The sequence below is a fragment of the Spermophilus citellus genome (genome assembly GCF_964194105.1).
Source record: "Spermophilus citellus genome assembly, chromosome: 11".
NCBI classification, from domain to species: domain Eukaryota; kingdom Metazoa; phylum Chordata; class Mammalia; order Rodentia; family Sciuridae; genus Spermophilus; species Spermophilus citellus.
In genome coordinates, this window is record NC_138192.1 from 104,482,208 (window position 1) to 104,497,904 (window position 15,697).

Consider the following 15,697-nt stretch of genomic DNA (forward strand, 5'->3'; position numbering starts at 1 on the left):
ACGTATTCTGGGCCACAAAGAAAGGTCTTAATATATATAGACATTTGAAATATTGCAAAATATGTTATTCAAATATAGTTGAAATAAATACCAGAAATAAGTCTTAGAAATCCCAGAATAAGTTGGATGTGGTAGTGTGAGTCTGTAGAACCAACTATGTAGGAGGCTGAGGCTGAGACTGAGGATTGCTTAAGCCCAGGATTTGGAGACTAATGTGGGCAATATGACCTCATCTCCTAAAACAAAACAACAGAAATAAACAAAAAAATTCCCACCATGATAGAAAGAAAAACCCAGCACAACAGAAGTTCCCAAATATTTGGAAATTAAATGACATAACTTCATTGTTTAATGAAGAAATCTCAAGCCGGGCACAGTGGCACATACCTGTAATCCCAGCAGCTTGAGAAGCTGAGACAGGAGAATTTGGGGTTAAAAGCCAGCCTCAACAAATGAAAGCACTAAGTAACTCAAGTGAGATCCTGTCTTTAAATAAAATACAAAAAATAGGGCTGGGGATATGGCTCAGTGGTCAAGTACCCTTGATTTCAATCCCTGGTACCCTCCAAAAAAATCTCGAGAGAAAATAGAACATAATTTAAAAAGTACTTTTTAGTTGTAGATGGACACAATATCTTTATTTATTTATTTTGTGGTGCTGAGGATCGAACCCAGTGCCTCACATGTGCTAGGCAATGAGTATTGGGCTACAACCTCAGCCCTTAGAACAAATTTGTAACTTGATGAAAATAAATACAGTGTATTGATGTGTGGGACACAGCACTTAGAAGAAATTTAGAGCATAAAATGGTTATGTTAAAAGAAGTTTGATAAAAGATACAATTATCCTTATCAGGAATGAAATTAAAAGGGCATCATTGACAGATTTTACAGAAATTAAAAGAATAATAAAAAAATATATGAGCAACTTTATGCCTATAAATTCAACAACTTAGATGATATGAACAAATTCTCTAAAAGGCATAGACAACTCAAAGCTCATTCAGAAAGAAATAGGTAAACTAATAGCTTTATATATTTTAAAGAAATTGAGTTTAAAACCTTCCCACAAAGAAAACTTCAGGTACCCAAATGGTGTCAATGGAAATTCTAACAAGTATTAATAAAAGAAATCAATAGTGCTCACAATTTTCCAGAAAATAGAAGTGGAAGTAATACTTCTCAACTGATTTTACAAGGCTATCATTACCTTGATAACAAAATTACACAGGCATTATTAAAAGAAGAATCTTACAGATTACCTCATAAACAGAAAAAAAATTTAAGGTCAAATGTAGTAATTTATGAAAAAGATAATATATCATGACTATATGCAGTTTATACTGGAAATGCAGGGTCAACCTAACGTTTGAAAAAATCAATCTGTAATTCATCATCTTCACATTAAAAAGAAGAAAAAAACATTGACATTTCAGTTGGCACAGAAAAAGTATTCGACATTCTAGAACACCTATTTGTAATGAAAATTTTAGCCAACTAGGAATAAGAAGAGAACTTTCTCAGCCTGATAAAAGGCATCTGAAAACTTGCAGCTCACATTAATACTCAAGTATGAAGACTGAATATTATATCTCCTACAGTCTGGAACAAAGTTAGTGGTATCCATTCCTATCATTCGTATTCAGCATTGAATCTGAGGTCCCAGTCAGTGCAGTAAGGGGTTGGGGAGGGACTGAGCATACAAGTTAAAAAAAAAAAAAGCAAAACTGTTTTTATTTGCATCCTAAGGAACTTACAGAATAAAAGTTGGTAGAACTACATAGCAGGCTTTTTATTGTTGTTGTTGGCTCTGGGAATTGAACTCAGGGGCACTCAACCACTGAACCAAATCTCCAGACCAATTTTGTATTTTTATTTAGAGACAGGGTCTCACTGAGTTGCTTAGTGCCTTGCTAAGTTGCTGAGGCTGGCTTTGAACTCGTGATCCTCCAGTCTCAGCCTCCCGAGCGGCTGGGTTTACAGGCGTGCTGTGCCACAGCACCCGACAGAATAGTGTTTTTGATACATAATAATAGGACAGTTGGAGAGCCATCTATACTATCTTTAATTTACCATGCTTAGAAATTAACCTGAAATGGATTTTGGACCTGAATTTAAAACCTAAGCTATAAAACTTCTGGAGGGAAATACAGGACACAATTTTTGTGATCTTGGGTACAGAAAAATATTTTTTACAGAATAAATATATGAAGATCAAAAGAAAAAAATGATAAACTTTTCTTCTTCAAAAGATACTATTAAGAAAATGACAAGGCAAACCACAGACTGGGAAAAAAATGTAAAATAACTAAACAACTTACAGGATAAAAAAGCAGATTGAAACACACTTAACTGAGTAGATAAATGAATGGCAAATAAAACACAGGAAAAGGTGCTCAACATTATTGGTTATTAGGGAAATGAAATTAAAGCCATCATGAACCAAACTAAAGACTACTACACACAGTGTGGGATGGCTACAGTTAAAAACACAATACCAGGAGTTAGGGTGTGGTTAAAACTGGACCTTTTACACATTGCTAGTGAAAAGGTTTTAGCCACTTTAGAAAACACTTGACAGTTTAACAAGTTAGAGAATTACCTACCATCCGATCTGACAGTCCTCTCCTGTGTATTTACTTAAGAAGAGTGAAGACGTGTTCGCACAAAGACTTGAACACACAGGTTCATAGCTGCTTTATTCATAATAGCCAAAGCTTGGAAACAACCCAGATGTTTCCCACTTGGTGACTAGATAAACTAATTTTTGGAGAGAAGTCTAGTCAATGAACTACATTCTACAATTAAAAGGAATAAAGTGCATATATAGGCAACAATATGGATGGATCTCAGAATTTATGGTAATGAAAGAATCCCAACATAAATGCCTCATATTTTATCTAAATGAAATCTAAAAGACCATATTAGTGACATAGGGAGCTACATATAGTATGCCTATACTTCCATATCTATTGAATTAGAATCTCTGGAAATGGGACCAGGTATCAGAATTTTTTAAAGTTCCTCAGATTTTCAAGGCTGAGAACAGACAACTGTCATAGGTTTGTCTTTGTTCTCGACTCACTGCCCATACAGGCCAAGAGGGGATAATGTTAAGAATCTTAGTTTAACTTGGGTAGAGATGGATATTTTCAAGCGTTTTGTGACTGGCATAATGCAAGACTTATGAGAATATGTAAAATGGTCTCCGCATTTGTAAACTAGGAATGATAAGCCAGTATATTTTTGCTATTTATAAGACCCTATGCTATGAATTTGAGTTGATTACTTGATTTACTTAATAGTGCTTTGAGACTGTAAATAGTTGGAACTATTTAATCCTTACTTATAATTGAATAAAAAGTTTAGGAAGACTAATTATGTTCTATAAACTAAGTAATAAAGAGTTGAGATTTGGGGGGTGGGGTTGTGACTCAGTGGTAAAGTGCTTGCCTAGCGTGCATGAAGCACTGGGTTCCAGCCCCAGCACCACATAAAAATAAACAAATAAAGGTATTGTGTTCATCCACAACTAAATATATATGTTATATAATACATACACACACACACACACACACACACACACACATATCCTGGAGTTCACATTCCTAGGTTTGAGCTCTGGGATTTACCAGATCCAATTGCTATGCCACATACTAACTAGCATTAAATTCTTCCTGGCAAACTTCTACTATCCCTTCCTTTTATCAGGCTTTCTGTTCTTGTAAATTGTCCTGTAATATTTCTGTCTTTACAAAACTGTCCCTTGTTCATTTTTGTATCCCTAAAAGTGGGCATGGGTGATATATTAATGCTTGTTGAAAATGAATAGTGTCATTAATTCTGAGGATTCTAGAAAGCTTCTCGGAGGACATTAGATTTCTGATGTTGAGTATGAATTTCTCAGAGAATAAATAAAAGGCCTTCCTGGTAGAGGGACTCCTGTAGAGGGTGTGGCTATTTGGGGCTTTGTGAGTATTGCCCAGTACAGACAGACATATGTTGGTTGTAGGGTACAGGGAATAGGTGGGATATGCTCATAGGAAAGGAAGTTGAGTTGTAATTAGTTAGCAGGAAGTCTTAACACCATGCTGAGATATAAGAATATTTTTCTTTTTAATTTTTTTTTTAAGTTGTAGACGGACAGAATGCCTTTATTTGTTTATTTTTATGTGGTGCTAAGGATCAAACCCAGTGCCTCACATATGCTAGGCAAGCACTCTGTCACTGAGCTTCAGCCCTAGCCCAAGAATGTTTCTTTTTTAAAAATTTTGATAGTAAAGGGAAATTGTGAAAAAATTTGTAAAGCAGGTTAGTGATAAGATCCCAATACTTAAATATTTCCCCTCTATCCTTCTCCCTCTCTCCCTCTTTCTATCCTCCTTCTCCCCCACCCCCTTCCTTCTTGAGATACCTGATAATAGTGTAGAAGACATTGGAAAGGAGGAAAAGTTGGAATTGGGAATCTTTGAAAGCCAGAGATGAGGGCCTCAATGGAAGCAACAGTACTGAAAATCTTGTTCACATAAGTACAAGTGAAAGGATATTTTATCTGGCATTATCACTTGATTTCTTTAGCTTTTTCATAGTTTTTGACCAGAAATCAAATGGTCTTCTGGGTTCAAGAACCATGTTTTGCCAGGAATGTGGCACATGCCTGTAATCCTAGTGGCTCAAGAGGCTGAGGCAGGAGGATCTCAAGTTCAAAGCCAGCCTCAGCAATAGTGAGATGCTAAGCAACTCAGTGGGACCCTGTCTCTAAATAAAATATAAAATAGGGCTGAGGATGTGGCTCAGTGGTTGAGTGCCAATGAGTTCAATCTCTACTACCAAAAAAAAAAAAAGCAAAAAAACCCCCATATTTTATGTGTCAGAAGGATTGGGTTACTCAGTCAGTGAAATAATTCTCTTTCTTAATACCAGCATCAATATTTTTGAACAGTTCCTTTGACACCCACTTTAAGACTGTGTCACTAACGTGTGGGAGAGAACTTTTATGACTGACACTTGATAGAAGTGTTAGATCAGTTCTAGGAAGCAGTATTTATAGGAGTTGAAAATCTAGTCTCTGTAATGCCATCTTTCACTTATCCTGCTTAGAAAATTTTTAGTTGTCCTGAGTAGTTCACATATTCCAGATTACAGACTGGTTCACTGTCAAGGGCAGTGGCCTTGATGGAAAGAAGTGCTTGGGTTTTAGGTAGAATTAACATGACTTGGGTATGAAGGGGAAAGTGAGTGAGGTAAAGGCAAGAATAACTCCTAGTTTTCTGGCTTTTGTAAAAACTCAAGCTAGTATAAGATCCAGAAGAAGACACTGTCATGAAATAATGCAGAAAATGTCAAGAAGAGGGACACAGATAATCTCATTGCAAACAGCACAGAAGGTCAGTTAAGAAAAGAACTACGAGGACTGGCTGGCGGTACACATCTTCCCTTGTGCTCGATGCTGAGGTGCAGCCATAGCTGGGCTTGGACCCCATGGCCAAGCAGCCCTGTGACACCCTGTTGCAGAGCAGAGCCCCTGGGCCTACAGGAGGAGAACCTGCAGGTCCAAGGAAGGTTATCTTCAGAGAAGGAAGGAAGTCAAAAGCATTTTAAAGAAAAACTCAGATTGGAGATGGGATTGGTCATGTTGGCCAGAAAGTATCCCCTGCAAGGAGTTCTTTTTTAAATACTTGAAGCACACAGCTGCTCTCAACATGAGAAGCATGTGTGTTATGAAGAAAGGGGGTACTTTCTCAGCAGAATTTCTGAAGATTTTTCTTCTGTCTCTGCTGCTTTCTCATCTGTCTGCTTGCCATTGGATTGGGAATCTATATTGGAAGGCATCTGACAGCCTCCTACCAGCACTTTTTGATGAAGAATTGGATCTGACTTTGTTCACATATTGGGGATTTATATCTGAGCTTGACAGCTAACTGGAGAGATGGTAATCCTTGGGTAGCTGTACCACTTGCATTTATTTGTTCCATAAATGATGTATTCCCAATTTAGTAAAATAAAACAACAGATACTAATGAATACCTATGAAATCCATTAATAAGCATGTAAGACTGATTAATATATGCTCTGAAGAATTTGGTTGTAAATTTTCTTTGGATATTAAATGCAAATAGTATAAATAAATTAATAGTCATGATGTATGTATCATTTGATAATTATCTGTAACCTGAATTCAGTTAGAATACTTTATATTTGAATAAAAGATTGAATAACACTGGTAGAAAAATTACTAGTAGAAAAAATTACTGCATTAAAGGATTTTGTCTAAAAGAAATATTGTGGCCTTATAATCACTCTGTTGTAGAAAATGTGTTTATTTGAAATGGATGCAGGTTGTCTATCAGGACTACTTAACTGTCTTATTAAGTAATAAATAGAAACCAGGTACAGCTACAAACTCCTTGGTACATGCATTAAACAGTGTTTTTGCAGTGCAAAGACTCTAGCCACTATCAGTTCTTTACCTCAGACATTCAGTTTTCTGTTGAAGGCATGTATTTGCTATTCCTTACTTTGATGTTCTACTTCTTAGTTTGTGCTCAACTTTTGTGTGCTCTTAAAAACCAACTTTATTTTAAACAAATGTGTCTACTTTAAAAACCTGGAGATAGAAAAAAAAAGTTTGCCAAAGCATTTGGGTGGGGGGGTGTGTATGAAGAAAAGTGATCTATGATCTCAAAATTAGAAGACGGTTTTTTCAGTGGTTACCTTTTCTTTAAAAAAAAAAAAAATATATATATATATATATATATATATATATATATATTTAGTTGTAGTTGAATACAATACCTTTTATGTAGTTGAACACAATACCTTTATTTTATTTATTTTTATGTGGTGCTGAGGATCAAATCCAGAGCCTCACCCCATGCTAGGCAAGCACTCTACCACTGAGCCCCAGCCCCAGCCCCTTCTTCTTCTTCTTTTTTTTAAAAGAGATTCTTTTATTTTTTTTAAATGGGCCTTTAGCCTTTATTTTGTTCATTTATTTATATGTGGTGCTGAGAATTGAACTCAATGCCAGGCAAGCACTTTACCACTGAGCCCCAGTCCCAGCTCCCAGTGGTTACCTTTGAGTGAACAGTTTGGTGGGGACAGAAGGAATGTGGCCACATTAACTAAGCACCATCAGTTATATAGAAACGGTATCAAAAAGGTTCTAGAATGTCTCTCAGTTTAGTTTACAGCATAAAGTAGTTCACACAGACTTTTCACTTGTAGTGTCAGTGAATCTTTCGACAAGTTATACATAAATTTAAAATTTATGTTAAATAGGATTTTGCTGACTTAGGATAAACTTTTTCTTTTCCATGTAAATAATCTCAGTTTAAAATGTAACTTAATACAAAGAGTATCTTTAAAATGGATAAAGATTTTTGAGTAGCTTGCCACAAGTTCTGTGTACTTAATTGCTAGATATGGTTGCTAATGCTATTACAGTATTTGGTGGTCATTATTTTTAACTCATAAATAACATGTTCATTTAGCACTTTCTTAGATTGTTGTTAATTTAGTATCACCTCAGTTTTTTTCCAGTGCATATTTAAGTTACTGAGTAGTTGAATAATATAGAATGTAGATGCATTTAGAAGTGTCTAAAATGCAAAGCCTTGTATTCAGTGACAGAGGGATTCAGAGATGAATCTTTCCCTGCAGGAGTTTGCAGTATAGAGATATTTTGTTTGGATTACTGTTTCTTGTTTCACCTTTCATATTTTATGAGAGAAGACAGCTGACTTCTCTTACTAATCATTGACCATCATTGTGTAGCACCATCCTTCTTTGTTTATATTTAACTCTGTAGCATACTTCATATAAAATTATAACATTAACATTAAAAAAGAGCAGGGTGCAGAGATGCCTGTAATCCCAGTGGCTGGGTAGGCTGGGGTAAGAGGTAAATTCAAAGCCAGCCTCAGGGGGGAAAAAAAAAGGGCACCAACCAACTCAGTGAGATCCTGTCTCTAAATAAAATACAAAATAGGGTTGGGGATGTGGCTCAGTGGATGAGTGCCCTTAAACTGAGTCCCTGGTATCCCCTCAACCCCCACCCCAAACACTTAACCCATTTTGAATATCATCCCAGATGTGTAACACCTATAAAAACTTAAATATAATATATAACATATAATTATATAATATGAAATATAATTCTATAAGAAAGTAAATACATAATTATAATATTAATTAACATTAATACATATAAGTTCTAGATTATGAATTCCAACCTATTTTAACGTACCTGTGTCAGTTTTATTGAAATATTTGCAGAATTGAAAAGTTGGGACTTAATGTGTTAAGCTAAGAAGTTTTGCTTACTTAAGACTTCAAAATATTTTTAGAGTGCCTTCAACTGAAACGCTAAATTTGAACAGCTATGTTTTGGAATTTAGAATGTATTTTCACATTAACAGAAATGTTGGGAGAAGCAACGCGAACACCATTAGCTCTTCTGTGTTTCTTTCATAGCTATATAGAAACCAAATATTTAACGTTTTCTTAAAAGTTTTTTTTTTCTCAAAAGTACTTCTTAAATTCCCATTGTGATTGTGATGCTAATACACATGCATAATGGAAAATATTTATTAGAATTTCCTCATGACTGCAAAAACTATTTTTCCAGGCTAAATAAAATCTAGACAGATTTTACATTTTTGAACATCAACATCAGTGTTTTGAATCTTGGTATATATGTTTAATACTTGCCTCCTTAGTTATTTTATTTTTTATTTTTTAAAAAAAATTTAATTTGTTCTGATTATACATGACAGTAGAATGCATTTTGACACCATTAGTATAATCATACTTGTGTTATAGGGTAATAATGTCTGTTCCTTAGTTATTTTAAGTCTTTTGCATCAAATCAAATTTATTTTCCTTTTGATGAATAGCTTTATGAAGAAGTAAATGAAGTAAACTACTGGTGCTTATCTTTCCCTGGAGGAAAAATGAATTTTGGGTGCATGTACTGGGGATTTAACCCAAGGGTGCTTTACCACTGAGCTATAACCCCCAAACACTTTTATTTTATTTCAAGGTAGGGTCTTGCTAAATTTCTGAGGCTGGCCTTGAATTTGGAGTCATCCTGCCTCAGCCTTCCCAGTTGTTAGGATTATAGGCATGTGCCATTGTGCCAGCTGAAAATGAATATTTTTAAGCAGGCTTTAAAAAAAGGTTTTATTTCTTTATTTATCTATATTGTGTTACTGGGGATCAAGCTTAGGCCCTCACACATGCTAGCCAAGCACTCTATCACTGAGCTACATCCAAGCACCCCTCCCTTTGATGAAAAAAATAACCAGTTAACTTCAAAATTTTGATCACTTATTTTGATCCCCACCCCTTTATCTAACAGTTTAAAGATGTTAACGCTATATCACTATAAACAGTCTCTGCAGTCATATTCAATGAATTTTATCTATTCCAGTTTCTACATTTTATTGAAGGAGATGGATGCACATAGAGCTTAATAACTTTACATTTCTACTATGTTGAAGTAGCCTTTTTATTCTCTTCTGAATTATTTCTTTTGGTGGGTTTGCACTTCTGTAAGCATGAAGAATATTTTTCCTTTTAAAAATGCTAGAAGATATTGGGTTGACTGCCAATACTGAACAGTACTCCTATTCTTTTACATATAGTTAAACTTGTATCATGTAGTTTTACTTAACTGTGTGTAGGTGTTTGGTTATATTTTGAGAAATACAGACTGAACTCTTCCAAGTCAGGCCCATGGAAATTATTTCTTGATGTCCTAAATATATCACAATAACAAAATATATTCACAGAGTAAGGAAGCCATTTAATTTTTATTAAGGCAAGCCAGAAACACAAATTTTCTTTAACTGGGGCAAGTTGCATTATATCTAAAGTCCCTGTTTTGGTTTCTGTTTCTCATTTATTTATGTGAGGAATAAGGTTGCATGAGAAAATAACAAAAGTCAATACATATTTCTGAAAATGATGGAGAGTTCATTGAAGGTTTGGTATAAAAAAAGGTAGAGGGGATGAAGAGGTTGGAACAAAAATTAAGTAGAGCTTCAAGTAGAGCTAAGTAAGTTTTAAGGTATCCCAGTTTAACTAAACTGTTGATGTAGGTGTCATATTAGGAAACAGCTATTATCTGAGACAGTGGTTGAAAGGCCCAGTTACCAAGTGACTTAGTAATGAAAATCACAGGAGAACCTATAGGTACCTTGTTTCTGTTAGCACTTTAAAGACGAATATTCTGGATATATTAGTGACATAATGTAGTAATTTTTTAAAAATTGTACATGGACATAATATCTTTGTTTATTTTTATGTGGTGCTGAGGATTAAATCCAGAGCCTCATACATGTGAGGCAAGCACTGTACCACTGAGCTACAGCCCCAGCCCCCTGTAGTAAATGTTTTTAATGAATATATAGACAGTATACATAGATTCCTATTATTCATGCATTTGACTTGTGAGACTTCAGTCACTATTTTACTCCGTGAATCGGCCTGACTTCAGAAAGGAAACAAAATTGATATTCCCTTAGTTTGTCTTGTGTCTTACTTGATTCTTGTATTGTATCAGATTGCATTAGTATCATTTTAATGCTTTTTAAAAAACATATGCATCTCAGACAAACACAAATGAATAGCCATTTTGCATGATAAGATTCTCTCTTCAATGAGGTACTTTTGTATAGACTGTTAAAGAATAAGGTTTGACTATCTGTGATGGAATTTTTTTGGTTTTGCTTTTTGCCATTTGTCCTCATTATATAACTTTCCTAGAAAATTAGATTCCATTGCATAGGACTGTTTATTACATAGAAAACTGTAAATTTTGGTATATGCTTGGGTAGAAAGTCGCCATGTTTGCTTATTTGGCTCTTTCTAGGAATAGTATTCTCTTTTATATCGTGTTTTTTTTTTTCTCTCCTAGTTGTGGCAATTTATGATTATACAAAAGACAAAGAAGATGAGCTGTCCTTTCAGGAAGGAGCCATTATTTATGTCATCAAGAAGAATGACGATGGTTGGTATGAGGGAGTTATGAATGGAGTGACTGGGCTCTTTCCTGGGAATTATGTTGAGTCTATCATGCATTATTCTGAGTAAAGCTCAGCAGGGCTGTGCTTCCCTCACAGAAATAGTCAGGTCTTCCAGATTATCCGGAGGCCCTGGGGATTTCCCTCCAGTGAAATAGAATGAAGGATACAAATGATAAAAACTACTTATTTTTTTTTTTTTAGTTCATCCCCCAGTATTAAAACAAAAACAAAAAAACCAAGACAAGTCTGAAAAAATGGATCTTTCTATACACATCATTTATACTATGCTGAGCTGTCTGGATTGAAATAAAGTGACCATTTCTGAATAAATCGAAAGTCAGATTAAGACTGGTTCAGGAAAAAATCTGTGATCTTTCTCAGGAACACTGTACACCCTTGGGGTTTCCTTCCTGCAGAATCTGTGGCATTGGATGTTCATCATTGCCTGTGCTTAGGGGTTAACCCATGGCCCAGTGGGTACCCTAACCCCTCACATTCTTCCACTTGTACAAAGAGGAGAGAATATTTAAATACCACAATTAACTATTTTTACAATTGTTTCAGATGGCTTTTTTCCTCTATAACACTGTAAATTCTGCATTCTCTCAGCACTTGAGTGTACTAGATGACTTAATGCTGAACTCAGTTGCATCTGATCATGTTTGTTTGTAGACTATAAGGATGATGAAATGTGAAAGTCTCCATACATTTTGAGGGTGGTTAACAATTCCCAGTTTTAGTGTGCTGCTGCATGAGACTGCATTCCTGCTGATGGCCAGTGTGCCCTGATGTGAAATGTAGTAGAGGGGGTTCATAAGCTGAGTTTGGTGTGTGAAGTTAGACCTGTAGGTTCCTAAGGCTCTGATGGAACTGCCCTGTACAAAAACAGGGATCATGAACCCTCACCTTAGGTGCTGTTTCAAGGAGTAGGATTGTGGAGGTTAGACCAACTATTACTTATTCCTTTTTTGCAACTTAGAAAAAAAAATTTTTTTTTCAGTGCGTGTGTGTGAGTGTGTGTTTTTGAAGAGAATAGCAGTTGGGAGTAGAATAAAAGGCTGCTACTATGCTCTCTGAACATTACTAATGGCCACTGTTAGCTTCTGTTGTCATTTTCTCACTGAGCTCTAGAAAAGGTAAATCCTCACCTGATTTTATGTCATTGGACTCTGAAGTAGCTCTTCTTAGTAAGAATTTGAACCTTTTATTTCAGACTAAGAATATAGTGGTACAAGATTAATAAGCCAAAATACTGATTCAGTCACACTGATAAACATCAGTATAACTCCAAGAGAAACTAATAAATGTTCTCCCCCATCTTCAATCATCACTTTCGTAATCAGCATCAGAAATAGTTAAAAAATCCAGAAGGGATGCTGCTCAGTAGGTGAATACTGTGATGGGATGAACCAGTTTATAGTCAGGCCCAAAGCTGCCATTGTGGGTTCTTCTTAGTCCACCGACTTGGCCAGAATAGAGCTTTGCTGGATAACTTCCAGCAAAGTTGGGTGAAAAGGGAGAGGCAATAGTTGCATGTATTTCAAATGTAGGGAATGAACATGATGGGTATTACCGATATAAAAACTTAGTTGAAAAATGAACAAGTATAATAATGTGTGAGGAAATACTGATGGCATAGGTGGAAGTTAATATTCTGCCTGTAAGTCTGTTATCTGAGCATATAACTTCACCATTTAACTGAGACCCAGTTACAGTGTTTCCTTACCAAGATTTTGTTTTAAAGTTAGTTTTTTTTTAATCACATCTTAGCTGTTTTGATTTTAGATTTTCCCCAATACTTTGGATTTAGCTTTATTATCTTGCCTCTCATACACATTCCACTTTGTGGTTTTGTGAGGTCATCCTAACATGTCTTACTCCGTTTTCCTTCATGGTGTAATGGCCCTGAATGTCCTCCTATCCTATGGACCCAAACAAAACTCTATATTTGGATAGGTCAAACTCTTCTTAGTACTGGTGCATAAATAGGAAAACCTTTGAAAGTAGTTGTTCTAATTATTAAAGTAGTTTTGGGCTGAAAAGTTTAGTGGATTAATAAGGCAGAGTGTGTTTTGAAATTCAACAAACAGTTCCCATAAGCTCACCACTACTAGAGAGATGAAGGCAACTACAGAAAGCAGAACTGGTGGAGTCAGAGGGATGCAGATGGCCTGCTCCTGCTGGTTGGGGAGTACAGAAGACACTGGTGAAATCCTATATTAAGTATTAAGATCTGCAGTGGGGGTAAATTCATGGTTAGCTGATTTATTTTTTCTATATCATTTAGTACTTGTGTGTGTGACTTTTTGTTTATAAAACAGTACTTGTTGGATTTTTTTGCATATTAAAGTTTTGTAGTTTCAAATTCTAGTTTGTCTTGAAAGGATACAATGAAATAATGAGCCAGGCCTACAGTAATTGGAGACTTTTAATGTATGTAATATTACATAGATTGCATGCTATTAATAGTCTATAAGGGTAGTATTTCCTGTTTTATTGTAAGTTTCCCCATCTATCTTTTTTATAAACTCAAAGGTGGTTGTTACTAGGAATTTCAGATGAATTCATGAAATCTTCGTATGCTGCAAAGATGACCCAAGTCTGAAATTTGCTCACCAATAAGCAACCATTTTATCAGGATAACAGGAATCTAATATGATGGTCTTCCCTCCAGATTTTCTTGATTGTGTGGCCACTCCCCTTTTTCCCTTCAAGAAGAGGACTGAATAGTTGGGTTTAAAAAAAAATTTTTTTTTGGTATTAATATTTGAAAGACCACAAGGACATATGAATGATCATAAACATTTTTACTTTTGACTTTGTGGCTAAGACAATAAATTGGAAACAGAAAATAGTGCCAGTTTTTAAAAATCTAGTCCTGGGAGATTCATTAGCCTGCTGTGTGTTTGGAATAAGTATAAACCTTTTTTCTCATTCAGTATTTCCCATCTTTTGGCTACTTCTGTCTTCCTCAGAGGTACCTGCTGTTCCCACATTGGGGCTGGTAAGGGACTGCTAATTTTGCTATGTTCCTAAATTACTGGGTGTGACATTTTTCATCCCCTCTTTTCTTTCCTTCCATTGCTGTTTACTATCCAGCTAGAGAGAATGTTTTATGCATATTTACAGTGATTATCTGTAAATGCAGCTGTGCTCCTTTGCATTTGATTTTGACTAAAGGTGATAAAGGTTTTTCTGTTTGGGAGGCATCAAAAATGATGGTAGTTTGCTTTTATCTTTTCTCATTTTCTTTTAGCAGGTCAGTTCTTTTACCTTTTATTACCTTTTCTCCTCTTGGAGAGAGCATGGCATGTCCTGAAGGCCACCTTTACCTCTGAAAAGGGTTGGAGGAGTTGGCATGTGACTGCCAGGCATTTGGAAAGAATGGGGATCTGTTCACTTCTGAACTTTGGCCAGAAACTCCTGATTGGTGTTAAGGTGGTAATTCCCTCACATACTTTAGAATCACAGAATTTTAGAGCTAGATGAGCTTTTAAAATTTTTGGTTCAGTCTCATTTGACTAAGGAGGTTATTAGATTCTTTGTTTCAGATTTGAGTTCCTGACTCAATGCCCAGTACTCTTTCCACTGCACCACAACTGTCTTAATTAAATGTGCTGTATTTTTCTTTAACAATTAAGACTTATACTTGATGTTTTCAGGAATATACTTGAAAATATATGCCATGTTTTGGTAAATAACCATCAGAGTATTCAGACTGTTTAAAGGAGTATATTAAGTGCAACCTTAGTGAAAAAAAAAATTACCCCTTCTAAAACCACACCCAGTATAAACACTCTTTTCCATAAGGTGTATGTAGCAAAAACACATTATATTAGTTCAACACTGGCAGGAGCACAGCACAGCAAAACAGCCTTATTTAAGAGAGCCTTATAAAAGTTATTAAATGGAAGTATTGAGCTCATACCTTTAAGTTTACTTTATGCTGATCTTTGTTTCATTGAGAATCTCTATTTAAAAATTACAAGTGAAATGACAGGGCCTAGCTGTGTATAAATGATCCTTGCTAAATATCTTAAGGTTTTTTGTAATAAAAACACAACAAAAAGCTTATTTTCACATTAAAATGAAACCTCTTTTGCAACTTCAGAATTCTATGGAAAAGCAGTTTTTATCATATTTTGTGTCCATGTACTTTTTCTTAACAAAATGATTTACAAAAAGAATGTAAACAATTTGTGATCTGGCCAGTTGTACTTTTTAGCTCCCAGAGAGTTGGTAGTGTTAAGTAAAAACCATTCAGGAAATTTGAGGGAGCAGTCTGTTGCCAGTAATTGTTCCGTGTGTGTGCCATTAAACCACCTCCAGGTGACTGGGGCTACATTCACTTTTTAATTTTTTAATTGTATTTGGAATTAATTATTGCTGTGTACTAAGAATTTGACCTAAATAAAATCACAAAGTATATTCAAATGTCTTGTGAAATTATTTATGTAAATCATTTTCTTCTTTCGAAGGTGGTATCTAAGTGTTGAGGACCTTGCTGTTGTTCTGATCAAAGGAGTTACTTTTTTATTACCAGTCTTAGACATCAGGTATTTAAAATACTGAATCTTACACAAGTTTGAGCTTTCCAAAGCATATTTCCAAGACAGCTGCTCAAGATATGAACTGTTTTTCCCCAGAATACATTTAAATTCTGCTAC

The 15,697-nt window shown here is 35.3% G+C and overlaps 2 protein-coding genes across 30 annotated transcripts in view; one reads left to right on the forward strand and one right to left on the reverse strand.

Moving 5' to 3' along the window:
- Nucleotides 1–13,617, forward strand: part of ABI2 (abl interactor 2) — a 117,506-nt gene extending 103,889 nt beyond the window's left edge. For 24 of the 29 annotated variants that reach the window (XM_081260536.1, XM_081260514.1, XM_081260520.1 and 21 more), the window contains one exon: nucleotides 10,922–13,617. In XM_081260536.1, coding sequence (XP_081116662.1) covers nucleotides 10,922–11,097 — 176 coding nt within the window. In that variant the 3' untranslated portion in view covers nucleotides 11,098–13,617. The remainder of the gene's footprint in view (nucleotides 1–10,921) is intronic. The other 5 variants (XM_081260527.1, XM_081260530.1, XM_081260529.1 and 2 more) reach the window with 1 other exon arrangement.
- RAPH1 (Ras association (RalGDS/AF-6) and pleckstrin homology domains 1) overlaps nucleotides 1–15,697 on the reverse strand; it is a 113,644-nt gene that overhangs the window by 4,960 nt on the left and 92,987 nt on the right. The window lies entirely within an intron of this gene.